The following is a 21,209-nucleotide window of genomic DNA, read 5'->3' as shown; positions in this document are numbered from 1 at the left end:
AGCTGCCCCAAGTGGATGCAGGCGGCCGCATCTCTGCTGGAATGAAGTTCCTTTTCCACATCTTTCCCCTGCTTCTGCCTCAATCACGTTGTAAAAAGAAGCGAGACAAAGGAAGAAACACCAGTTGAGGCACACGCTTTCCAGGGGAAATGCGTCTTACGGCCATGGTGGTGCCTCAGATGTCAGCGTGAGATGTAGGATGAGAAATAATTAAAGCTTATGGACAAAGAGCTGCGACTGCGTGGCCCTCAGCACGTGGCACGGACGCCAGCTGTCGCTGGGGGCAGGGCGGGGCTGGCCTGCTCCAAGGCCCTTCTGTCCCCAGGGGTCATCCATCTGCCGTGTCATCAGCCTTGACCCTTCAGCGGGATGCTCTCTTGATGCGCCCTCCAAGCGACATTGCAGATGAGAGCCCGCTGCCCCTAGGATTCTCTGGCGGGGGGGTACTTAAGAACTTCAATGAGGGCGGCTCGCACAGTGCCACGAGGCTTTTTTCCCTTCCATTTTAAAACAAGGTTAAAGGAGGTGTCAGCATCTTTATTAAAGTACACGATAAGGGAACTCTATTCCATGACCAGTGATAAACCATAATGGAAAAGAATATGAGAAAGAGTGCGTATATGTGTGTGACTAATTCACTTGGCTGTACAAGACAAATTAACATTGTAAATCAACCCTACTTCAGTTTTGAAAAGTGCCGTATAAAGAGCATTGTAAATAAATGATTAGGACAAGAGAAATATGTTGGAGGAGTCAGAGGACTTGAGAGGAAGGGTTTATATTTCACTTTTTACCTTTAGTTGGACAGAAATAATGAAGTAAAATACCTGAATCATTTCTCTTTCTGATCCCTGATGAGCAAGAAGGTGTGTGTGTGTGTGTGTGTGTGTGTGTGTGTGTGTCTTTACGCAAGGTGCAGCTAGGCATCACTTTTATGAGATTCCCCTCTGAAACTTACCCAAGAAAACAGGTTTAGTATTTGCTTATAAATAGATGCATTCCATGATTGGATGATTAAGCCTTCTCCTCTTCCCCTATGAGATCACACATTTTATTTGTTTATTTAATCCACTAAGTTGGCTATTTTTATTTTTATTGTTTTTACTTTTTACCAGCTTTATTGATATTCACCCAAAGTGTACCATTAGCATATTGCATTGTTATTTTAAAATTATGGTATAATATATGCTGTGCTATGCTAAGTCACTTCAGTCGTGTCCGACTCTGTGCGACCTCATAGACGGCCGCCCACCAGGCTCCCCCGTCCCTGGGATTTTCCAGGCAAGAACGCTGGAGTGGGTATATACATAACATTAAATCTGCCACTGTAACCATTTAAAGTGCATAACGCAGTGTCATTAATTGCGTTCACAGTGCTGTGCAGCTATCGCCACCGTCCATCTCCAGAACGTTTTCACCTGAAACAGGAGCCCTGTGACCATTTAGCAGTGACTCCCGATTCCTCCTTCCCAGCCCCTGAAAGTGAAGACGTGAAAGTGCTCCTTGCTCGGTCACGTCCAACTCTTTGCGACCCCATGGACTGTAGCCCACCAGGCGCCTCTGTCCATGGGATGCTCCAGCAAGAATACTGGAGTGGGTTGCCATTCCCTTCTCCAGGGGATCTTCCTGACCCAGGGATCGAACCCAGGACTAACTGCATTGCAGGCAGATTCTTTACCATCTGAGCCCCCAGAGAAGCGCTGGTAACCTCTAGTTTCTGTCTCTGATTTTGCCTGTTCTAGGTATTTCGTGTAAGTGGACTCATACAGTACTTGTCATTTTGAGGTACACACATTTTAAATGGAAACTTCCATTTGTTTGGAACTATTTTGCCTGTTTTTCAGAAAATATCTGCTGTTTCCTTGCCATTGAGATGATTCTGTTCACCTTCCCTTAGGTCCTAGGGGTCCCGTCGATGTCTTTGGAAGACAGACTCACAGCCCCATTGTAGACTCACTGGTTTGCTCCTCACTGGACTGTAAGCTCCATAAGAGCTAGAATTGGGTAGTTTACCAAGTGTCCAGAAAGTTGACAGTCAGTAAATATTTGTTCAGTAAACGTGGGGATCAAAATCTAGACTTTGCGCAGCTAATGCAAAGAAGAGTCAAAAGAACTGGTGCTGGACAAGGCAGAAGGGTGACGCGATTTAAGGCCAGTGGGGCTTAACTTCAGGTGTGCCGTATCCTCCAGGACTCTCCCTTTCCTCCTTTTGAGATGCTTCTGTTTGCCTCTCATCCTCTTTTGATATCATGAGAAACCAGAAGACGATGAATTCCCGGAAATTGCTGATCTTGGTTCCTGTACTGAGGCCACCACTGGGCGGACCTGCTGTCCAGGCTTCTTTTGATGGTTCAGGAACTGAGTCCCTTCTGCCCTCTGCCCTTCGGTGAGAGGAGAGAGGGATTTTGGTGTTTGACCTGCTCTTTCCCAGTGTGTGTTTTTCCCATTTCTAGGATCAGCACGGTTGCCTCCGATGCCAATTGTTGTCATCCCCAAAGTTCTGCAGCCAGAAAGCTTGTGGCCTTGCTCGCGGCTCCTCCTGGCCTAACAGCTGGGTCCCAGGCAGCCGGTGCCCTCGGTGGAGATAAGCAGGTTGCCTGGGTCCCCGGGAGCCCGAGGGGGCTGGGGGATGAAGGCAGAGGAGGTGCTATAGTGATGCCCTGCTTCTCGTTTCAGGGTGCAGCAGAAGACCCGCAGACGGCCCTGGCACTGAACTTGGACCCTGTGCTGACGAAGAAGTCTGACGCGGAGGGTGCCAGGATGCTCTTCCCCGAGAGTGAACTTTCCATCCGGATAGGTAGAGCGGGGCTTCTTTCAGGCAAGCTCCCTGCTGCAGACCGCGAGCTGAGTCAGACAGGAGAGACTGGAGCTAGGGGCGGGAGGGGTGGCCGGGACGTGCCAGCTGCTCCATCCTGTCTTTGCCAGGCGCCCACCTCGCTGTCGCTTGGGGCTGGGCCAGCACACGTGCTTCCCCTCCACGTTGGTTCTCCAAACCACCTGCTTAGAGCACGGTATGAAACAGAACCTTTGGCTGTTTCCCCGACTTGGACAAGTGGGCCTGTGGGCTGCTCTGGTGGGTTTGGGCTGATTCGGGTTGCAGCGGACAGAGCTCTGTCCCTCTGTCTCCCCCTCTGATGGCCCCCTGGATGTTCCTTCCCACTGACGTGACTTTCATCTTTCTGGTTCATCTGGGGAACTTTGGGTCTTGTTTTCACTGATTCAGTCTGGAGCCTGAAAACCTAAAAACACTGATGGCAAAGCCATGCATTTTCTCTTAAGCTAGAGGGAGTGCGCCCTCTTGAGAGGAATCGGGGCGGGGGAGGTGCTATATTTCTGAATCTCCATGGGGGCAGTGCAGACTGGGTTGGTGCCCCCTGAGAAGGAGTTGAAGAATGATGCTGGTCTCCAGCCTCAGTGTAGACTTCCCCTTCCATGCCCTGTCATGGTTCACTTGGGGGAGTTGGCTACTTTAAGTGCCAGTTTGCACCAGGAGAGGTGGCTTCCTTTCTTTTCCTTTGCCTTTATTTAAGTCCCACATCGCTGTGAAACGTTGTCCCTTCCTTTTCCTCTACTTCTGTGAATCTCAGACTCAGGAACTTAACCAAGCAAAGGATGCTGAAAGCGGCCGCCCCGTCCCTTGCTTGGAGTTCTTCTCTCTTAGAAGAATTGAGGAGAAAGAGACTGGTGACTGGCCACCGTCTTCACCTTGTTGATTTAAGGGAGCAAGTCCTCTCACGTTTTCCGGGCTGGCGTTTTAATTTGATATGTGCACGCGGTGTCTCTGAAATGATCCCTAGACCTGGGGAGTAGAGATCCCACAGGAGTTACAGCCATGCTTCAGCCAGTTCTCAGCTATCTGTGCTCAGATTAGGTCCTGCAGGAATTACTCATGGAAACTCGAACACCTCCTCTACTTGGGTTGAAGCTCATGGCCCCGCCACCTCTTCCGATGTGGGATTTAATCAGGAAGTGAAAATTCATCCAACGGGAGCTCAAGTAACAGAGGGTTAGCACGAAAACTCTGCCCCCCGCGTCCAGTCGCACATGTCATTCGTTCTCAGGCAGCTCCGCTCGGGTGTGGTCTGCGGTATTCCTTTTACTGGAGAGTCAAGAGCTGTCTGGTGAGCAGGGTGGGGCACTGTCCTCCAGTTAAGGCAGTCACTTTCCATGCCGAGTCGTGGGGACTCGGGGACAGAAGGCTTTCTGTCAATTCTCCCCAGCTCTTGCATGTTGGATCTCCTGTGATCCCCAATGAAGACGTTATGGTCCTGACTCTGAGCCGTCTCTAGGATGAAGGAGTTTGCCAGACTTTATTCTCTCCCTTTTTTTTTCAGTCTTCAAGGCCACAGGGGAAAGGTTCAGTGCCTGTCAATCAAAAAAGTAAAAAAGGGCATATACCTCTGGCTGATTCATGTTGGTGTGTGGCGGAAACCAACACAATATTGTAAAGCAATTATCCTTCAATTGAAAATAAATAAATTAAAAAGAGAAGTGTTGACAATACCGTCTTCAAGGTCATTGTCAACTTGTAAATCATTAACAAATAAAATATGACTTAATTGAAGCAAAAAAAAAAAAGTAAAAAGAGATCCCTTTGACATGAACCTTTTCCGACAGGACCACGAGAATATAGGGCCAGTGGGAGGCCCTTGGGTGGCCTCCGCCTGCTGTGGCTTGGAAGCAGGGTTTCAGTTCCCAGTCAGAACTAAGATCAGGCCCCGGTGGTGAGAGCGCCGAATCCGAGCCACTAGACCGGTAGCCGGTGTTGAGACGCAGGCCGCTCCGCTTTGTAGAAAAGAACCTCACGAAGATGGGAATTAGTGAAACAAGTGAAGCGTTTATTAGGAGGAAGAGAGTACAGTACGCGTGGACAGATGCGTGGGCAGGCTCAGAGGCACTCGTGCCCTCGTGGTAGTTTAAATCACCTCTGCGGGGCGTTTCTTCCGGGATTTCTCTGGCCGGTCACCCTGCCCTGCCGAGTTCTGAGTCTGTGTTTGGTTTATCTCAGCGTCCTCCCTGCTGGCTTCCCCGCTGGCTCAGTGGTAAAGAATCCGCCAGCAGTGTGGGAGACCCGGGTTCGATCCCTGGGCTGGGAAGACCCCCTGGAGGAGGAAATGGCCACCCACTCCAGTATTCTTGCTGGGGTCATCCCTTGGACAGAGGAGCCTGGTGGGCTACATACAGTCCATTGGGTCACTAAGAGTCAGACACGGCTCAGCGACTAACACTTCCTTTCAGGGTCCTCCTGCCTCAGGAGTTGACTTTACTAGAAAGTCTCCCAGGCTTGCTGGACCTTCTTGGCCACTCCAGGCTGGGGTGGCGAGCAGAGGCTGCATGAGAGGCGATGCCATCCTGTCCTCTGCTCAGAAGCACCTAGGCAGAGCCCATTACCAGGTTACCAGGCAACCCTTGGTCACTGTTGCTAGCCATTTGGATCCGAGGGCAAATGCAGCCCGCGGAGGGTGGGGGGAGTGCAGCGATGGTTTGCAGAGCCTGAGGGAACCCAGCTACCTCCGGAAAGGTTGTTCCTCTTCTCGCCTGGGCACACCTGTGGGTGTCAGGCGGTCGAGGACTTGAAAGTTGATAATGGCTATTTGATGATTGGCTGTGTGCAGATCAAGTCTGAGCATGCCTTATTTGTACCATCTGGATCTGCCCTTAAGCTTGCTGTAAATGGAGCCCAGAGATTGGTTTAATGGGTGTTTAGTGAATAACATCAGCCTCTAAAAAATAATACTGGTGCTGCTGTTGTAATGTCCTGTAATTGGTTCAACAAGAGGAAAAGCCAGAAGGGCTGCTCTGCGAGACGGGTTTAGCTGCCTCGAGTCTCAGCAGTGGCCCTCACCGGGGAAAGTATTTATGTGTTTACGATGCTTTCCTGTGTACGTATCAGTGCCAAACGTTTTACAGTATCAACTGTTCTCAGGGCTGGGGGTATTCTGGGTCTCAGGTAGACCAGAAGTTCTTATACATCAGTCTCTCTCTCTCTCTCCCACCTTCACCGCCGCCCCCCACCGCCAGTTGTGTATCTATCTCCAACCAACTTTCTTTTAATTAAGAAAATAATGACCTGGGTGACAACTATTAAGTAATTTTTCTTCCTCTTTCAGATCCCTGGCTCAGAGGTTAAAGCGTCTGCCTGGAATGCGGGAGACCCGGGTTCCATCCCTGGGTCGGGAAGATCCCCTGGAGAAGGAAATGGCAACCCACTCCAGTGCTCTTGCCTGGAGAATCCCATGGAGGGAGGAGCCTAGTGGGCTACAGTCCATGGCGTCACAAAGAGTCGGACACGACTGAGCGACTTCACTTTCACTTTCAGATCCCTTACGGCCCAGGTTCCCCTCTCAGACACAGACACTGTTTCTCGTCTCCCAAGTTTCCTCTAGGAAGTCCTGATGCGGCGTTCGCCCCCTCGTGCCTGGCCCACCTTTCTCTGCGCCTGGTGTTTTTCACTTCATAACACATTTCGATTTCTGTTCTGGGAACATTCACTGATGCTTCCCATTCTTATTTTTGGCTGTGATCTTACCTAATTAGTCCCCTCTTGATGGCCTCTTAGGGTGTTTACCGTCTTTTGCTGTTAATGCAGCAGAGAGATTTTCACACGTGTTAACACATCTCTGTAGGCAGTTCTGTGGTTTAGTAAATTCTGGAAATTAGGCCAGGGGTTCTGTACATCTGGAGCCCAGGAGTGGGCACCAAAGAGTCTGTGAACCTCTTGGAGCTTTATGCAGAAAGATCTGTGTTTTCTGAGGAATCTAGAAAAATGACACTGACGAGTAGAGACCACGTCGAAAACAGACTTGTGGACACAGTGGGGGAAGGAGAGGGTGGGGTGAGCTGGCAGAGTGGCGCTGCCACATGCCTTGCCGTGGGCTAAAGGGATAGCTGGCGGGAAGCTGCTGTATAGCCGCCCAGCACTCCGTGATGACCTGAGGGGTGGGACGGGGTGTGGAAGAGACGCTCCAAGGGAGGGAATATGTGTGTACATGTGGCTGAGTCACGTCGTACAGCAGAAACTAACACACATTGTAAAGCAACTGTACTCCAGTTTTTAAAAAAGATGCATTTTTGGAAGGCAAAGGTCTATAACGTCCATCACACTTCAGATGGATCCATGACCTCCGTGTTTATCTAGAAACCTGGGTTTCTTCTCCGCAACAGCCCCATTCGGCTGCCAGCGAACTTTCTGTCTTTTTCCTTTCTCACGAGCACTCTGCTTAGGTTACGTGCTAAGTTGCTTCAGTCGTGTCTGACTCTTTGCAACCCCAAGGACCTTAGCACTCCCATCCATGGAATTCTCCAGGCAAGAACACTAGCGTGGATTGCCATGCCCTCCTCCAGAGGATCCTCCCAAGCCAGGGATCAAACCCACGTCTCTTACACCTGCCTGCTTTGACACGCGAGTTCTTTACCTCTATTGCCACCTGGGAAGTCACTCTTTAGGCTGAAAGTGAAAGTGAGTGTGTTAGTTGCTCAGTGTGTCCAACTCTTTGTGACCCTATGGACTGTAGCCCACCGGGCTCCTCTGTCCATGGGATTCTCCAGGCAAGAATACTGGAGTGGGTGGCCATGTCCTTCTCCAGGGAATCCTCCCAACCCAGGGATCGAACCTGCGTCTCCTGTATTGCAGACGGATTCTTCACCATCTGAGCCACCAGGGGAACCCAAGAATAGTAGAGAGGGTAACCTGTCCCTTCTCCAGGGATCTTTCTGACCCGGAAATTGAACCGGGGTCTCCAGCATTGCAGGCAGATTCTTAATCGGCTGAGCTACCGGGGAAGGTAATTGTTAACTTCCCCATTTCCTTAAGTTGTTTGTTCTGAGAGGAAGCTGAAACTCTCCAAGACTTTTTATTTTTATTTTTTTATGGATCCATTAGCATGCCAGATGGAAAATTGAATGTAATTTTGTGTTTCTGTGAAAGGAACAGAAGTAGGCATTATTTTCCAGGAGAGAAAGAGGTGGATTTAATTTGGGAAATTAGTTGTGAAGTGGCTTCTATTTATTATCCGTGAACCTTTTCAAAGCTGGTTGGGGGAGACGTGAATGGGGATTCAAGTCAGGCAAGCCCAAGCCGTAAGAAACTCCCGTTAGAGACACATTTTCCCTTGATGTCTTACTCTGTTATGTCAGGAGAATTCAGCTGGCAAAGATAACTCTACCTGGACAGCCTGGCAGACGAGAAACCGTGTTTTGCAAAATGAAACCCATGCAGGCGTAGCTTTAAGTGGGTTGTGAATTTGGAGAAATTTACCACCCCTGGCCACAAGGATTTGTTTGTTTCTTAGTCTAAAATCTTGAATTCCTGGTTGTTTATGCTCTGGCCTTGCTGGGTGGCATTTTCTCGTAGAACTAGAACTGGTCTTGGGAGACAGAATTGGCCTCTTTCGGCCCAAGGTTCCCGAGTGTCCCAGCCCCAGATGAGCACCTACAGGATGGCTCACTCCGCGTCACAGTGGAGCGGGGATGCTCTCCGACGCCCATCTCCCTCCGCAGGGCGCCCCCAGCTGCTCTCCAGGTACCCTGCGGTCCTCTTTCAATCAGAGCTTGGAATCTTTCCTCTCCCCCATTTCTCTCGTTAAACATCCTCCCTTTGGTGCCTCTGGGAAAAAGATTTGATCAGCCGTTGAATGTGGAGACATCGGCCACTGACAGTGTTTCCCTCCTGCTTGTGTGTTTGCAGTTTAACCGGGGACACTTTCTTCTTCTTCTTCTTTTTAATGTTATATTATTACTATGCGGCACGAGAACACTTAGGTGCTTTGTGTGGGGTCTAGTTCCCTGCCCAGGGGTGGAACCTGGTCCCCGATGCATTGAGAGCAGGGAATCTTAGCCACTGAAATGTGAACCCAATAGATGGGTTTTCACACTGGCTGGCCTTTGGAGGATTATGGTGTGTGCCCCACGGCACACACGTGGGGCCTGGGGGGCAGCCAGTCACTATGGGGGTGAACTCCCTTCTCGGGGGACAGTTGTCTGTTCTCTCTGTAAGACCAGCCTCCTGTATCCAGCTCCCAACTCCTAGATTTCCTCAGCACTGAAATTCTTCAGAGTAGTTGAGTCCTAGGGAAGCAAAGAGGGCTTATTTAAGCAGCTTCAAGCTTCCTCTGACAGATCTTCTAATTTTCCAAGTCTTCCTTGAGTTCTGTCACTGACATTTCCCGTCAGATTTAGTACACTTAAATTTGTGTGTTTTTAAAAAATTTTTTTTATTTTGTATTGGGGTGTAGCCGATTAACAATGTTGTGATAGTTTCAGGTGGACAGCGACCATGTTTCCAATTCTCCCCCAAACCCCCCTGCCATCCAGGCTGCCACACAACATTGAGCAGAGTCCCCTGTGCTGTACAGGAGGTCTTTGTTGGTTATCCATTTGAAATATAGCGGAGTACTTTGATCAGGGGTCAGATGTAGCTCCTTTTTTTTTTAATGACTAGGTCTCCAAAATAATGTGTTTAGGGACGTCTCTGAGATGATATTAGTAATTTTGAATTTGTATCAGTGAGATCTCTACAGATAAAGAATAGCTTCACAGTTGCTCATGTAAATTTAATGCCTTGGCATGTGGTTTTAGCAATTAGACTTTTTGTGTGTGTGTGTGATTGGCTGGTTAGGGGACATTTTCCAGTCTTCTCCTGGCCTCACTGAGACGAATTGCCTGGGACCTGAAAAGCAGACAAGCCTTGCTTTTGTTACGTCCTTTCGGGGCCAAGGCCCGTAACCGGGTTTCTTCAAAGGGCTGTGAACCAAACCTGTCAGCACGTGGTAGTAGCACTGAGGATATTAAATGTGCCACGATTTCATAGCAAAAATCAAACCCAAACAAAAATATTTTGCCGAAGGATAAAGGATAAAAATATTTTGCCGAAGGACTGAGGGCAGCAGGAGAAGGGGGCGACAGAGGATGAGATGGTTGGTTGGCATCATCAGCTCAGTGGACATGAGTCTGAGCAAGCTCTAGGAGACAGTGAAGAACAGGGAAGCCTGGTATGCTGCAGTTCCTGCGGTCGCAAAGAGTCGGACACGACTAAGTGAACAATAACAACAAAGGATAAACGGCAAGTTCAACAATAATAATTACCAGGAGCTCTTTAGCACCATGAATGTTTAATAAGATAAGTAACACAGAAACACCCTCTGGGACTGGGCTCTGTGTGGGAGGCCTGAGTGAGCGTCCGCATGTCTCAGCTCAGGAGAGCATTATTACGTGGATACTTTTTATAGATTTTTTCGCGTCTGAGTAGTGTAAAATTCTGCCTACCTACTGTTTAGCACTGCAACAACACTTTTCCTGTTTATTTGCTTTTAGGCCGTTAGTGTGCAGTGCATTTTTCAGGAGGCCTGGGCCCAGAGGCAGTTTGGAGTTTGTATACGTTTCCTAGGTGGCTCAGGGATGAAGAATCCTCCTGGCAATGCAGGAGACCTGGGTTCGATCCCTGGGTCAGGAAGATCCCCCGGAGAAGGGAATGGCAGCCCACTCCAGTGTTCTTGCCTGGAGAATCCCATGGACAGAGGAGCCTGGTGGGCTGCACTCCATGGGGTCGCGTGTCAGGGCTGCCATAACGAAGGACTGCTGGGTGAGCAGCTTGTGCAGCAGAAATACATTTTTCTCATAGTTCTGGGGTCTTGAGGTCTCAGGTCCGGGAGTGGGCAGGGTGCTTTCTTCGCAGGCATCTCCCCGTGGTGTGTTGACGGCCGCCTTCTCCCTGCGTCCTCAGCTGGCCTTCCCTCTGCCTGTCTGTGTTCCTCTGCTTACCGGTCCTATTGGATGAGGGTCCACCTCGATGACCTTGTTATAATGTAATTACCTCTCTAAAGACCCTGTTTCCAAACACAGTTAAATGCTGAGTCCGGGGGATTAGGGCTTCAGTGCATGCATTTGAGGGGACACAACTCAGCCCCTAATAGCGCCTGATTTCTTCGAAACATTGCCTTCTTATGGGTGGTAACCCCCTGAAGGACCAGTGCGTGGCAAGGGCGCTGGTGTGGTTCCCTCCGTCTCCCCCTTCCTTCCTTCCTCCCTTGTTCCCTTCCTTCCTTTCTCCTCCCTTCCCTTCCTTCTTCCTTCCTGCCTCCTCCCTTCCTCTCCTTTCTATCTCTTTGATTCTTTCACTGTATTTCCACCTCCTTATCTGTTCTTCCCATGCTTGGACGCACTGGGAATGCTGAGTTATCAGTGTGGAGAACGGCACTGATGAGGCTGGAGAGTTTCTCGAGGCAGCAAGCAGAGACAGAGTCGGGTGATCTGAAGTCCCGTCTTGTAAGACTGCGGGCAGGTGTGCAGTCCCCCTAGAGGAATTACTCAGCTGACTTTGGGGGGGCTCATAGTCTCACACAGTGGAATGGACAGGCGTGCTCTCCTGACGGTTCATCTCCCAGGGCTGCCATATGTTGTTCCACTAACAGTGCGGATTCACAGAAACGGATGCCCTCACAGCTCCGGAGGCTGGAATTGTGAAATCAAAGCGTCCACAGAGTCAGGCTGTTTAACACTTCATGGGTTCTAGTAATTTCTGGTGGCCCCCGGCACTCAATGGCTTGCAGCCGCAAACCTCCAGTCTCGAGCACGGTTTTCACGTGGCCTTCTTCCCTGTGTGCCTGTCTGTGCCTCAGTGTCTAAATCTTCCTCTGCTTACATAAAGACCCCAACTGTCAGACCCGCCCTAACCCACTGTGCCCACTTCTTAACTCGTCCCATCTGCAGACTCTTATTTCTAGGTGAGATCCCAGGCTGAGGCACCTTCCGGTGGAGGGCGACATGTTTCAGCCTGGTCCACTCACCAGCCCCACCCTCTGCTCCTCCGTGGCCAGGCCATGGGAGCTTGGCTATTTGGCAGAGGAGGGGCGGTGGTGGTGGGTGGGGGGCTTCTCATGCACATGGGAAGGGAGAGGAAACATGGAGAGGAAACCAGAGGCGCCTAATCCTGGCAGTCATAACGCCCCCGCTTAATTCACTGCAGCCTTCAGGGAGGCTGCCAGGACTCTCTGTTTGAAATATTCATTAAGCGTCTACCAAGGAGTTAGGGATACTCTCTCCTTTTGCAAAATTTAACATTTGCTGGGCTAGCAGGTTCCATCATACTTATTAGAATTCTGACACATTCATTTCAGCTCATAAGTCTATTAAACAGGGAAATGTGTTTTCAATGTGCTTTTGGGAAACGGAGCAGACAAGAGTGTTGGGCAGCCCCAGCTCCCGTTAGGATGCTCCTGCCAAGCTTTTATTACCCAGAGAACCGGTGCTGTTGCCAAAGCCCGTCAGCCCGGCTCTTTCCAGATCTTTTTTTTGTTTGTTTTTTTCAGATGTTGTTTTTTGCACAAGCTCCTTAAGCTGAAGAGGCATAGGTGGCACTTTGGTTTCAAGTATTTAAGATCCCAAGGAGCCCTTTCTACCTATTCAGCCCCATCTCAATTGTTTATTTCCTCCCCTCCTCTTGCCTTTTGGCTTTTACAGAAAGGGCCAAGAAGGATGGAGTAGGAAATGGCAACCCACTCTGGTATTCTTGCCTGGAAAATTCCATGGGCAGAGGAGCAGGACGGGCTAGTGTCCTTAGTGTCTCAAGGAGGGACAGAGTGGCGGTGGGTTCTGGTCCGAGACCTTGGCATCTGAGCGCAGGGCCTTGGGCGCAGCCCCCCGGGTGAGCGGAGTTGGTGGCAGGCGGGGCTGCCGTGGGCTGCAGGTGTCTTTTCTGAGCGTCGCCTGGGCGGCCCATGTGGTCCTGCAGGGTGTTGCCGTGGTAACCTTTCCCCTTCCCTGCTGTGGTCCACCAGGACGTCTCTGCTTGGTGAGCTGGATGTCGCCCTTCGTCTGTTTCATCTCACCTGGCCTCTTTTCCCTCGGCCCCTCCTTCTCTCCTGGTCTCTCTCTCTCACCTGTGTCCTCCTGTCTCTCTGTCCGCATCCCTCCTCCTCTCCTCTCTCAGTGACCTGTCCCTCTTCCCTCCTCCCTCTCCTTCAGCACGGAGGGTCCTTGGAGAATTCTCCCGGGCTCTGTCGGGCCCGCAGTGCCGTTTGCAGCCCCGGAGCAGCGGATCCTGGTAGTGCAGTAACTGGAAAAGCTCTTCAGAGGTGCTTTCTTGCCTCTGTGCGTGGAGATCCCCGGGGGCAGATTCCACCAGGGGGCCCCTCCCCTCTTTCTAGAAAACCCGATCTGGGTGAAGCTTTCCTCCAGGCTTTGCTTCTGGCTGGTTTTGCAGAACCGAAGCTCATCCACTGGCAGCGCTAATTAAACTCATCCAAGTGAAATGTGGACAGGGTCCCCGCCAGATATTTGGGGTGGAGCGCCGTGACAAGTGCAGACACCGTGGGGTCTGTTATGGAGACCCTGCCTCTCCTTCAAGTCATCCTTCAAGCGTCTCCCTGACAATCCTCCAACCCACCTGTCACCCAGCCAGACTTGATTAGCGTTATTAACCACCTGGTGTTGAATTTTCCTTGCTTCTTGCGCGTCTCCTGCAGACAGGGGATAAAGAAGATTAGCATGTTAATTTCCTTTCTCTCGGGGTCTTCTGTTGCAATACAACCAGGGGGCTCTGACTGTACCCCGCTTCTCCCCTTTTCTCCTCTCCACCTGTCTTAGGGCTGGAAAAGGACAGTAGGGATGCGGATAAAGACTCCACGCTGACATCTAACGGGATCCTATTAGCTGACCTAGACTTCAGAGTCGATTTTTTTGCTAGCGGTTGGATTAAGCGGTCGCTCAGCCAATTTTCAGGATCCAGGGAGTGGCGTGAAGCCTTCGGGGGCATTATGTTTAACAACAAAGGGAAGAGAAGAGGCTACAAGTCGATCGAAATTGAAACGCCTCTCCTGGAACTAACGAGCTGCTGCGGGGAAGTCGTGGGACCCCACAAGCTTGTTTAAAATTCTGACTGTGGGAGGCTGCACAGACGTGGGTTTTGATCATACAGCTTGATGGGCAGAGCAGGACATGGTGACTCAGGACTTGTATTCTGAGAGTCTGATTAGGGGGCTCCAGGGCTGTGGGACCTCTGTTTTTCTCACTTCGGTCTCCATTTCCTCCCACTCTTGTTTCCTATTTAAATTATGTGTGTAAATTCAGGGATGTTGGAATATCACATCATAGTGGGTCCACTGAGGTAGACAAGCACGCATCCTTTCACAGGAGAGGACCCTTCACCACCACATGTCAAACACAGAGATGCCTCTTATCTTCTAAGTACCATTGTCTTCTTTGAACCCATCAAAGAACCCATTTAACGAGAATTAAATGTTGAGTTTCTCAGGGCTCCCAGACCCCTGGGACGCCTCTGGAGGGAGCAGGAAGGGAAGAGAGTCACTTGCCTCGATTCCTATCTCCCTCCCCTTAAGAAATACAGATGCAACTTAAAGCTTACAATGTGAAGTTTCAGTATAAAAACAATTTTTTTAATTGAGTAGAAATGTTGGCTCCAGATGAGGGTCAGGTATGTTGTCTAAGGTTGTCGTGGTGTCTGTGTAGATGCCCTGAATAGCTACCGGCCTCCTTCTTATTTGGACCCTCACAGGGTGACCCTCCTAAGCCATCATTCTCAGGATGCCTGCCATGACCTTTTTTGTGGGACGGAGACCCCCTGAGTACCTGATGAAAGCCACAGACGGTCAGGTTATTGGCATTTGGGGAGGGACAGTTCTTCGTGGTGGAGCCGTGTCCGGAACTTTTCGTCTGCTCTTCACTTCAGCCCGATCCCCCCGAGTCCCTGAGGACGTGGGTCAGGAGCAGAGAAGAGCCACTGGGGGCAAAATCTTGGCCCCGTTCCCCCAGGTGCCAAATAAGAAAAGTACAGAGTTTGGAGGAAACAGAAACAAATGGCTTTATCTTCGCCTGGCAAAGATGAACACACAGCAGGCTGGCATCTCAGGGCCTGTGCCCTCCTCTGGGAATGGGGAGAGGCTCTGTATCCTCTGGAGGGTCTTGTATATCTTTCTTTTTTTTCTGCAAGTTTATAGCCAAAAGCTTGTGTCAAATGCCTCTGCAACCCAGTGTGGTGTCTTCGAAGTTATCAGCTGTGAGCGTCTTCCTTTTGAGATGCAGAGCCATACAAGGGAGCCTGGGGTAGGAGTGTGCCCAGTGCAGACTGTGATTTATGTGGAGTCAGAGAGGAATTAGCTTGGCGAAGGACAAGTCCAGCTACAACGGTTTGTTAGTAGTAGCAGCTAAAGAAGAGCCAAGATTGTTTAACTCTTGCAGGCTTGTTTGGCTATACGTGCCAAAGGCTGTTCACTCATTTCTGTTTTTGCTACAACACCATTGTGTTAGCTACTCAGTTGTGTCTGACTCTTTTGGACCCCATAGACTGTAGTCTGCCAGGCTCCTCTGTCCATGGGATTTCCCTGGACTGGGATTGCCCTGCCCTTCTCCAGGGGATCTTCCCGACCCAGGGATCGAACCCAGGACTCCTGCATTGCAGGCAGATGCTTTACCATCTGCGTCACCAGGGAAGCCCATTAGGACCTACCACACCCCTGAATCCTGTGCTGAGGTGCCCAGTAGCTCCCTTTTGGGGTCGAAAAATAACAACTGGTTAAAAATTAGTAAAACTGACATGTCAGCCGATACCGAAGAACTCATCTGAACAAATGAGTTTGGACTCCCTGGAAGCCATGGAATGGTGAGGATGGTGATGTTTGGAAAACTTTTGGGAGTTTCTTAGGAGGCTTCTGAGGGTTGATTTACAATTCCAAGTTTCTTTTGGAGAAAAAACTATCTTTTGGTGGTTGGGCATGATTTTTTTTAACAACTGCAACCATCTCAAAATAACTTTCTTCCCCCCAATGATTCAAGATAATTATTCTGAAGCCAGAGAAGCCGACACCCATTTGTCCTGGCTGCCCTGCAGCAGGGACCACTAGGGTTTCCCAAGGCAAACCCATCCCCTGCACTGTGGTTTAAGACATTCTCATAGCTCTTTGCAACCCCATAGACTGCAGCCCACCAGGTCCTCTGTCCATGGAATTCTCTAGACAAGCACACTGGAGTGGGTTGTCATGCCCTCCTCCAGGGGATCTTCCTGACCCAGGGATCGAACCCGCCACTCAAGTCTGCTACATTGGCAGGCCGATGCTTTACCGCTAGCACCACCTGAGAAGCCCGTATACCCCCCTACTTATGTCTAAATTGGTTCCGGCAGTGTTTGGTGGATATCATACGTTTATAAACTGTTTAGTAAGACCTTTTGAAAATTGCCATCCAGGCCAAACTTATTACTGCCACTCTCTCTACCAAAATGGAAAATAATCCAAGTTCTGACTTGTGGTCCATTTCTTGAAAACATAATCCAGTGCTGTTAAAATCTGCAGCAACACAAGCATCTCAAGAGGTCCTTGAAGTTCATCCTGACCAGGTTCGTCCTTGTCAACCGAGCTCTCTGAAAATGAATATCAGCCAGATCGTGCATCCCCAGGGGTTCACTGGGGCAAAGCCGAGTGTCGCAGTCGCGGCCCCAGAGGCCACGCTGCCCGGGCACCCTGGAAGCTTGGACTCTACCCCAGGTGGGGTCCTCACGGTCAGAGGGCTCTGAACGTCTCTTCCTCTGGGTTGTCGATTGTGGACCTTCTCATTGTTTCTGGCAGATGCACTTCTGGGCTTTCTGGGCTCCGTGTAGGTTATCAGAGCTTCTCCAGGATGCCCGTTGCTGTCGCTATGGACTGAGAACCTCTCTCTGCCCATCTTTATGGTCATGGGAAAGTGGTTTGTGTGCTTGTTTGGTTTGATTTTTCTAAAATAGCTTACCCCTTTCCTGCCAGTCCCTATTCTGTACCTTTTAAATAGTTTTGTGAGGGTGGGCAGAGCACATTCTCCTCTGCTGCCCTCCATTCTGGCATCCGCCCTGGAAAATTGGGACATTCGTGGCTGGCCCGGATGGATAATGTGGAGGAGTGTGTTCCGTAAAACCAGCTTCAAAGGTGTGACTTGGGGTGAGACTGAGGATGAGATGCTTTGATGGCATCACCAACTCAATGGACTTGAGTTTGAGCAAACTCCAGGAAATAGTGAAGGACAAGAAATCCTGGTATGCTGCAGTCCATGGGGTCATAAAGAGTTGGACGTGACTTAACAAGTAAACAACAAAAACAGCATCAATACTGAAGTCATTTGCACAACAAGAGTAGAATTAGGGGGAAGTTGAGGTTGATTAGAAGGCACTTTTCTTCCTTAACTCTACGTTTATTCTGAGGCCAGTTGTGGTCAACCCACTGAATTTCTTCCTTCTCTATTTTCTGGGACTTCTCTCAAGTACCAGACTATGGCCAAGGCTGGGGATGGTGGCGGTGGTCTAAAGTGTGGCCCGTGTGACCTGCTCCTGAGCACAGGTGAAGGAGCTCGAGGATGTTGGCCTTTTGGTCGGGCACACCGGGGTTCCCATTTCAGCGCTGCCCACCCAGTGGCTTTGGTGAGATGATCCACGTCTCTGATCCCTAGTTTTCTCTTTTGTAGAATGGGCATACCAGCACTCCCATTCATGCTTGTTACGGATGAAATGACATTACTGCACACCTGCCCAGGGTTTGGTCCTCTTTGCTGCTGCAACAGAAACTGGAGTTTTGCTTGTTGCTGCTTCTCTTGCGTTGCCTCAGTCAGCACCCAGGGGGTTGGTGAACCTCAGGGCCTAGATTAGGGTGAGTGAGACAGGAGAGAGGCACTCATATCGCCAGTATATTTTCAAGTTTTGTGAATTATTTTGAAAATATCTTTGACAAGATATGGTACATATATATGTACGGGATGCCAAGTCTGTTTTAATCTAGTCTCATGCGTTGTATTTGAGTGTTAAAGCTCTTTTAATTTAGAACCATTGTTTGTTTGTCATTAAGTCTAAAAATGTAGAATATTTATCTTGTAGAAAATTATAATCACTCATTTGAGCTTAAAACTAAAGTGAGTCCCCAAACCCTCAGTAGATAAAAAATATTTTAAAAAATATTTTAATGCAGCATTTTTAAAACTCCAAATTAATGCAAAAATTCACAATAAGCAGAATGCCAAAATTCTAAATACAGATATGATTCAGTAATTTTGAGATGAGGGAGTGGTGAGTAAGGCTGGGTCGTATAAGGGCAGGGTCAGATCCAGCCTTTGTTTAAAATTTTGATATTTTCATCATGAATTAAAAACACGTTTTGTAACTTTATTAATTTTTGTAAATTACATTTTTACTAATTTTTTATTTTTTAAGGGTATTTTTGATGTGGACCATTTTTAAAGACTTTACTGAATTTGTTACAGTATTGATTCTGTTTTATTTATTTTCTTTGGCCATGAGACATGTGGGATCCTAGCCCCCTGACAGGGATTGAACCTGCACCCCTGCATTGGAAGGTGAAGTCTTAACCACTGGACGGCCAGGGAAGTTGCTCTGCTAATTTTTTAAAAATTATTATTTTTCTTTTATAATTTTTAAAATTATGTATTTTAATGGACGACCTGTTACAAAATTTGTAATGTGACTTCTAGTTTCTGGTCTGACATTTAAGAAGCTTGGAAATCACCATTTCACCAACATGTAAAAACCTACAGAAACTTAAGAAAGCAACAAGTCTTCTTAGATCTGTAGAGGAAATAAGGTCACAGGGCAAACTGTTGACCCAAACTGGGAAGACCAACAGTGAAGGCAAAGAGTCTCCACTTTCCGGAGCAGATACCCATGAGGTCCGTGTAGAAATCTAAACTGTAAGTGACCAGCTGCTAGAGGGCTCAGTGTGGGCAAGTCTGAGATGAGACCAGTCCTAGGGAGGCCAAGCCCTTGTGTTTTACTTTTCGGAGCTCAACCCAATTCTCACAGTGAATATCAGGAAAAAGAAGAATGCTCCTGTGGGGCTGCCCTGGTGGCTCAGTGGTGAAGAATCCACCTGTCAATGCAGGATCTGCAGGTTCGATCCCTGGTCCGGGAAGATCCCACGCGCTGCAGAGCAGCTAAGCCCGTGAGCCACAAGTGTCGAGCCTGCAAGCGCGCAGCCTGAGTGCCCTGGAGCCCGTGCTCCGTAACAAGAGAGACCACAGCAGTGAGACGCCCGTGCACCACAGCTAGAGAGCAGACCCCTCTCCCTGCAGCTAGAGAAAAGCTTGCATAGCAACGAAGACCCAGCACAGTCAAAAATAAAAATAAATAAATGAACGAAACAAACAAACAAAATATATATATATAAAATAAAGGAAAAAAGAAAAAGAACCCTCCTATGCTTTTGGAGAGGAGGAAAGAAACTATGTGGAAATACACCAGAGCACTAAGTCTGCCCTCAGGAGAAAATGTTTAATCAGCACTTAACTGGTGCGGGGGAAGGGAGATACCCAAGTCCAGTCCACTCTAGCCATCCTGTCCCACCAATCGGGGCAGAAGAAGACTGAGAAGTTCTTAGGACAGTCACGGTTCGGAGGCCCAGCTTCATGGAGACTGAGGCCTGATCGCAGAACGGTAGGACCTTCCCCTCCCCACAGCTCACCGTCACAGCGTTTGAGTCCCGTTTACCTGGTGCATCATGTCTGGGTATTAAGAAAGATTTCCAGACATACTAAAAGGCAAGAAGCATATCTTGAAGAGACAGAGTCAGCGTTAGAAGCATATTCAGATGTGGCAGAGACGTTGGAAATATCAGCCCAGGAATTTAAAACAGCTCTGATTAATATGCTAAGGGGTGCTCACGGATAAAACAGGCAGGAAGCGAGAGCAGATGGGCACGGTAAGCAGAGAGATGGAAATTCTAAGAAGGAACCAAAAAGAAACACTAGAGGATCTGTTTCCGAGAACACCCAGCAGAAATGAAGAATGCCTTTGATGGGCTTATTTGTACAGTAGATGGCAGAGGAGAGAACCTCTGAGCCTAAGGGCGTCTCAGCAGAAACCTCCCAAACTGAAAAGCAAATAGAAAAAGGAAGGGAAAAAATGCAAACAGAATATCCAGGAACCGTGGAGCGACTACAGATGTGCAGCCTGCATGAAATGGGATTACCAGAAGGAGAAGGGAGAAAGGAACAGATGAAATATTTGAAGCAATGATGACTGTCAGTTTTCCCCAAATTAACGTCAGACACCCAACCATAGACCCAGGAAGATCAGAGAGCTCGAAGTACGACAGATGTCAGAAAACTGTGCCTAGGCGTATAATTTTCAAACTGTAGGAAATCAAAGGAAAAAACCTCTGGAAGAAGCCCATGAAAGAGACCTTACCTCTCAAAGGAGCAAAGAAGAGAATTACAACAACCTTTCAGAAACGAAGCAAACGAGAGCGAAGTGAAATATTTAAAGTTTCGAGAGGAAGAAACCCACCAACAGAGAATTCTTTACTCTGCTAAATTATCCCTCAGAAGCACAGGAGAAATAAAGATTTTCTTAGACAAACAAAAATTACTGCCAGTATCTGTTGCTTGGGAAGACATAGGCACAAATACTCAGTGAAATGTGTACTCTTAACCGAATCTCGGCATTCACATCACCATGCAACCATCTTGGATACTTTTGGATCAATTTTGATTTTTTTTTAAATAGATGACTAAAATGTTATGTTTCGATATTGAGGTTTTTGTCATTCCCTTAAACTCTGTGCCCGGGTGAGTGCCAGGCTGACCGCATCCTGCCCTGGCATGCTCCAAACAACCCCCTCCTCCCACTCAGAGCTGCAAGGACTTACATGAGGATTGCCCAGAGCCACCGGGGTCAACCCTGTGGCTAGAAACAGACTTGTGAGCTCTGCTAACTGACCTGAAAGAGATCTGTCTGGAACAGACACCCACTTCGTGTGAATTCACACCCGACAGAAGTGATCAGCTCAAGCCTCCTTCTTTACCCCGGTCCCTGCATTTTCCAGTAGGTTCTCCGTAAAAACCAAGGATAGAAATTCCTGAATCTCTTTGACTGTGAAAGAAAAAGCTGAGTGTGACCGCGGTGCAGATAGGGGATCCTTTCTTTTTATTTAAAGTTTGTTTTCTGTGTCTATGAGTCTATGTCTGTTTTTGTAAATAAGTTCATTTGTATTACTTTTTAGATTCCACATATAAGTGATACCATACAGTATTTGTCTTTCGGGGGTTCCTTTAACTTAAAAGGGTACATTGGCTACCAAATCAAAACCATTTGGAGTTTAAGTGGACCTTTGAAGTCACCTCCTGGGTTAACGGTCTTGTGTTACAGCTCAGGACACAGAGTCCCTCTAGGAGAAACGTGTCTTGTGAGTGTGTTCCATTAAGTCGCACGCTGCTCTTGTTTTCCTCTG

The 21,209-nt window shown here is 48.7% G+C and overlaps 1 protein-coding gene across 2 annotated transcripts in view; it reads left to right on the top strand.

Moving 5' to 3' along the window:
* Positions 1 to 21,209, top strand: part of SLC39A11 (solute carrier family 39 member 11) — a 280,572-nt gene that overhangs the window by 99,678 nt on the left and 159,685 nt on the right. Inside the window, exon 5 of one of the 2 annotated variants that reach the window (XM_040244330.1) lies at positions 2,677 to 2,797. In XM_040244330.1, the coding sequence (XP_040100264.1) occupies positions 2,677 to 2,797 (121 nt within the window). Of the gene's footprint in view, positions 1 to 2,676; positions 2,819 to 21,209 lie in introns of both variants that reach the window. The other variant, XM_040244329.1, reaches the window with a different exon arrangement.

Source organism: Oryx dammah, unplaced genomic scaffold (assembly GCF_014754425.2).
Source record: "Oryx dammah isolate SB20612 unplaced genomic scaffold, SCBI_Odam_1.1 HiC_scaffold_8, whole genome shotgun sequence".
Taxonomy (NCBI): domain Eukaryota; kingdom Metazoa; phylum Chordata; class Mammalia; order Artiodactyla; family Bovidae; genus Oryx; species Oryx dammah.
This window is presented reverse-complemented; position numbering and strand designations above follow the sequence as displayed.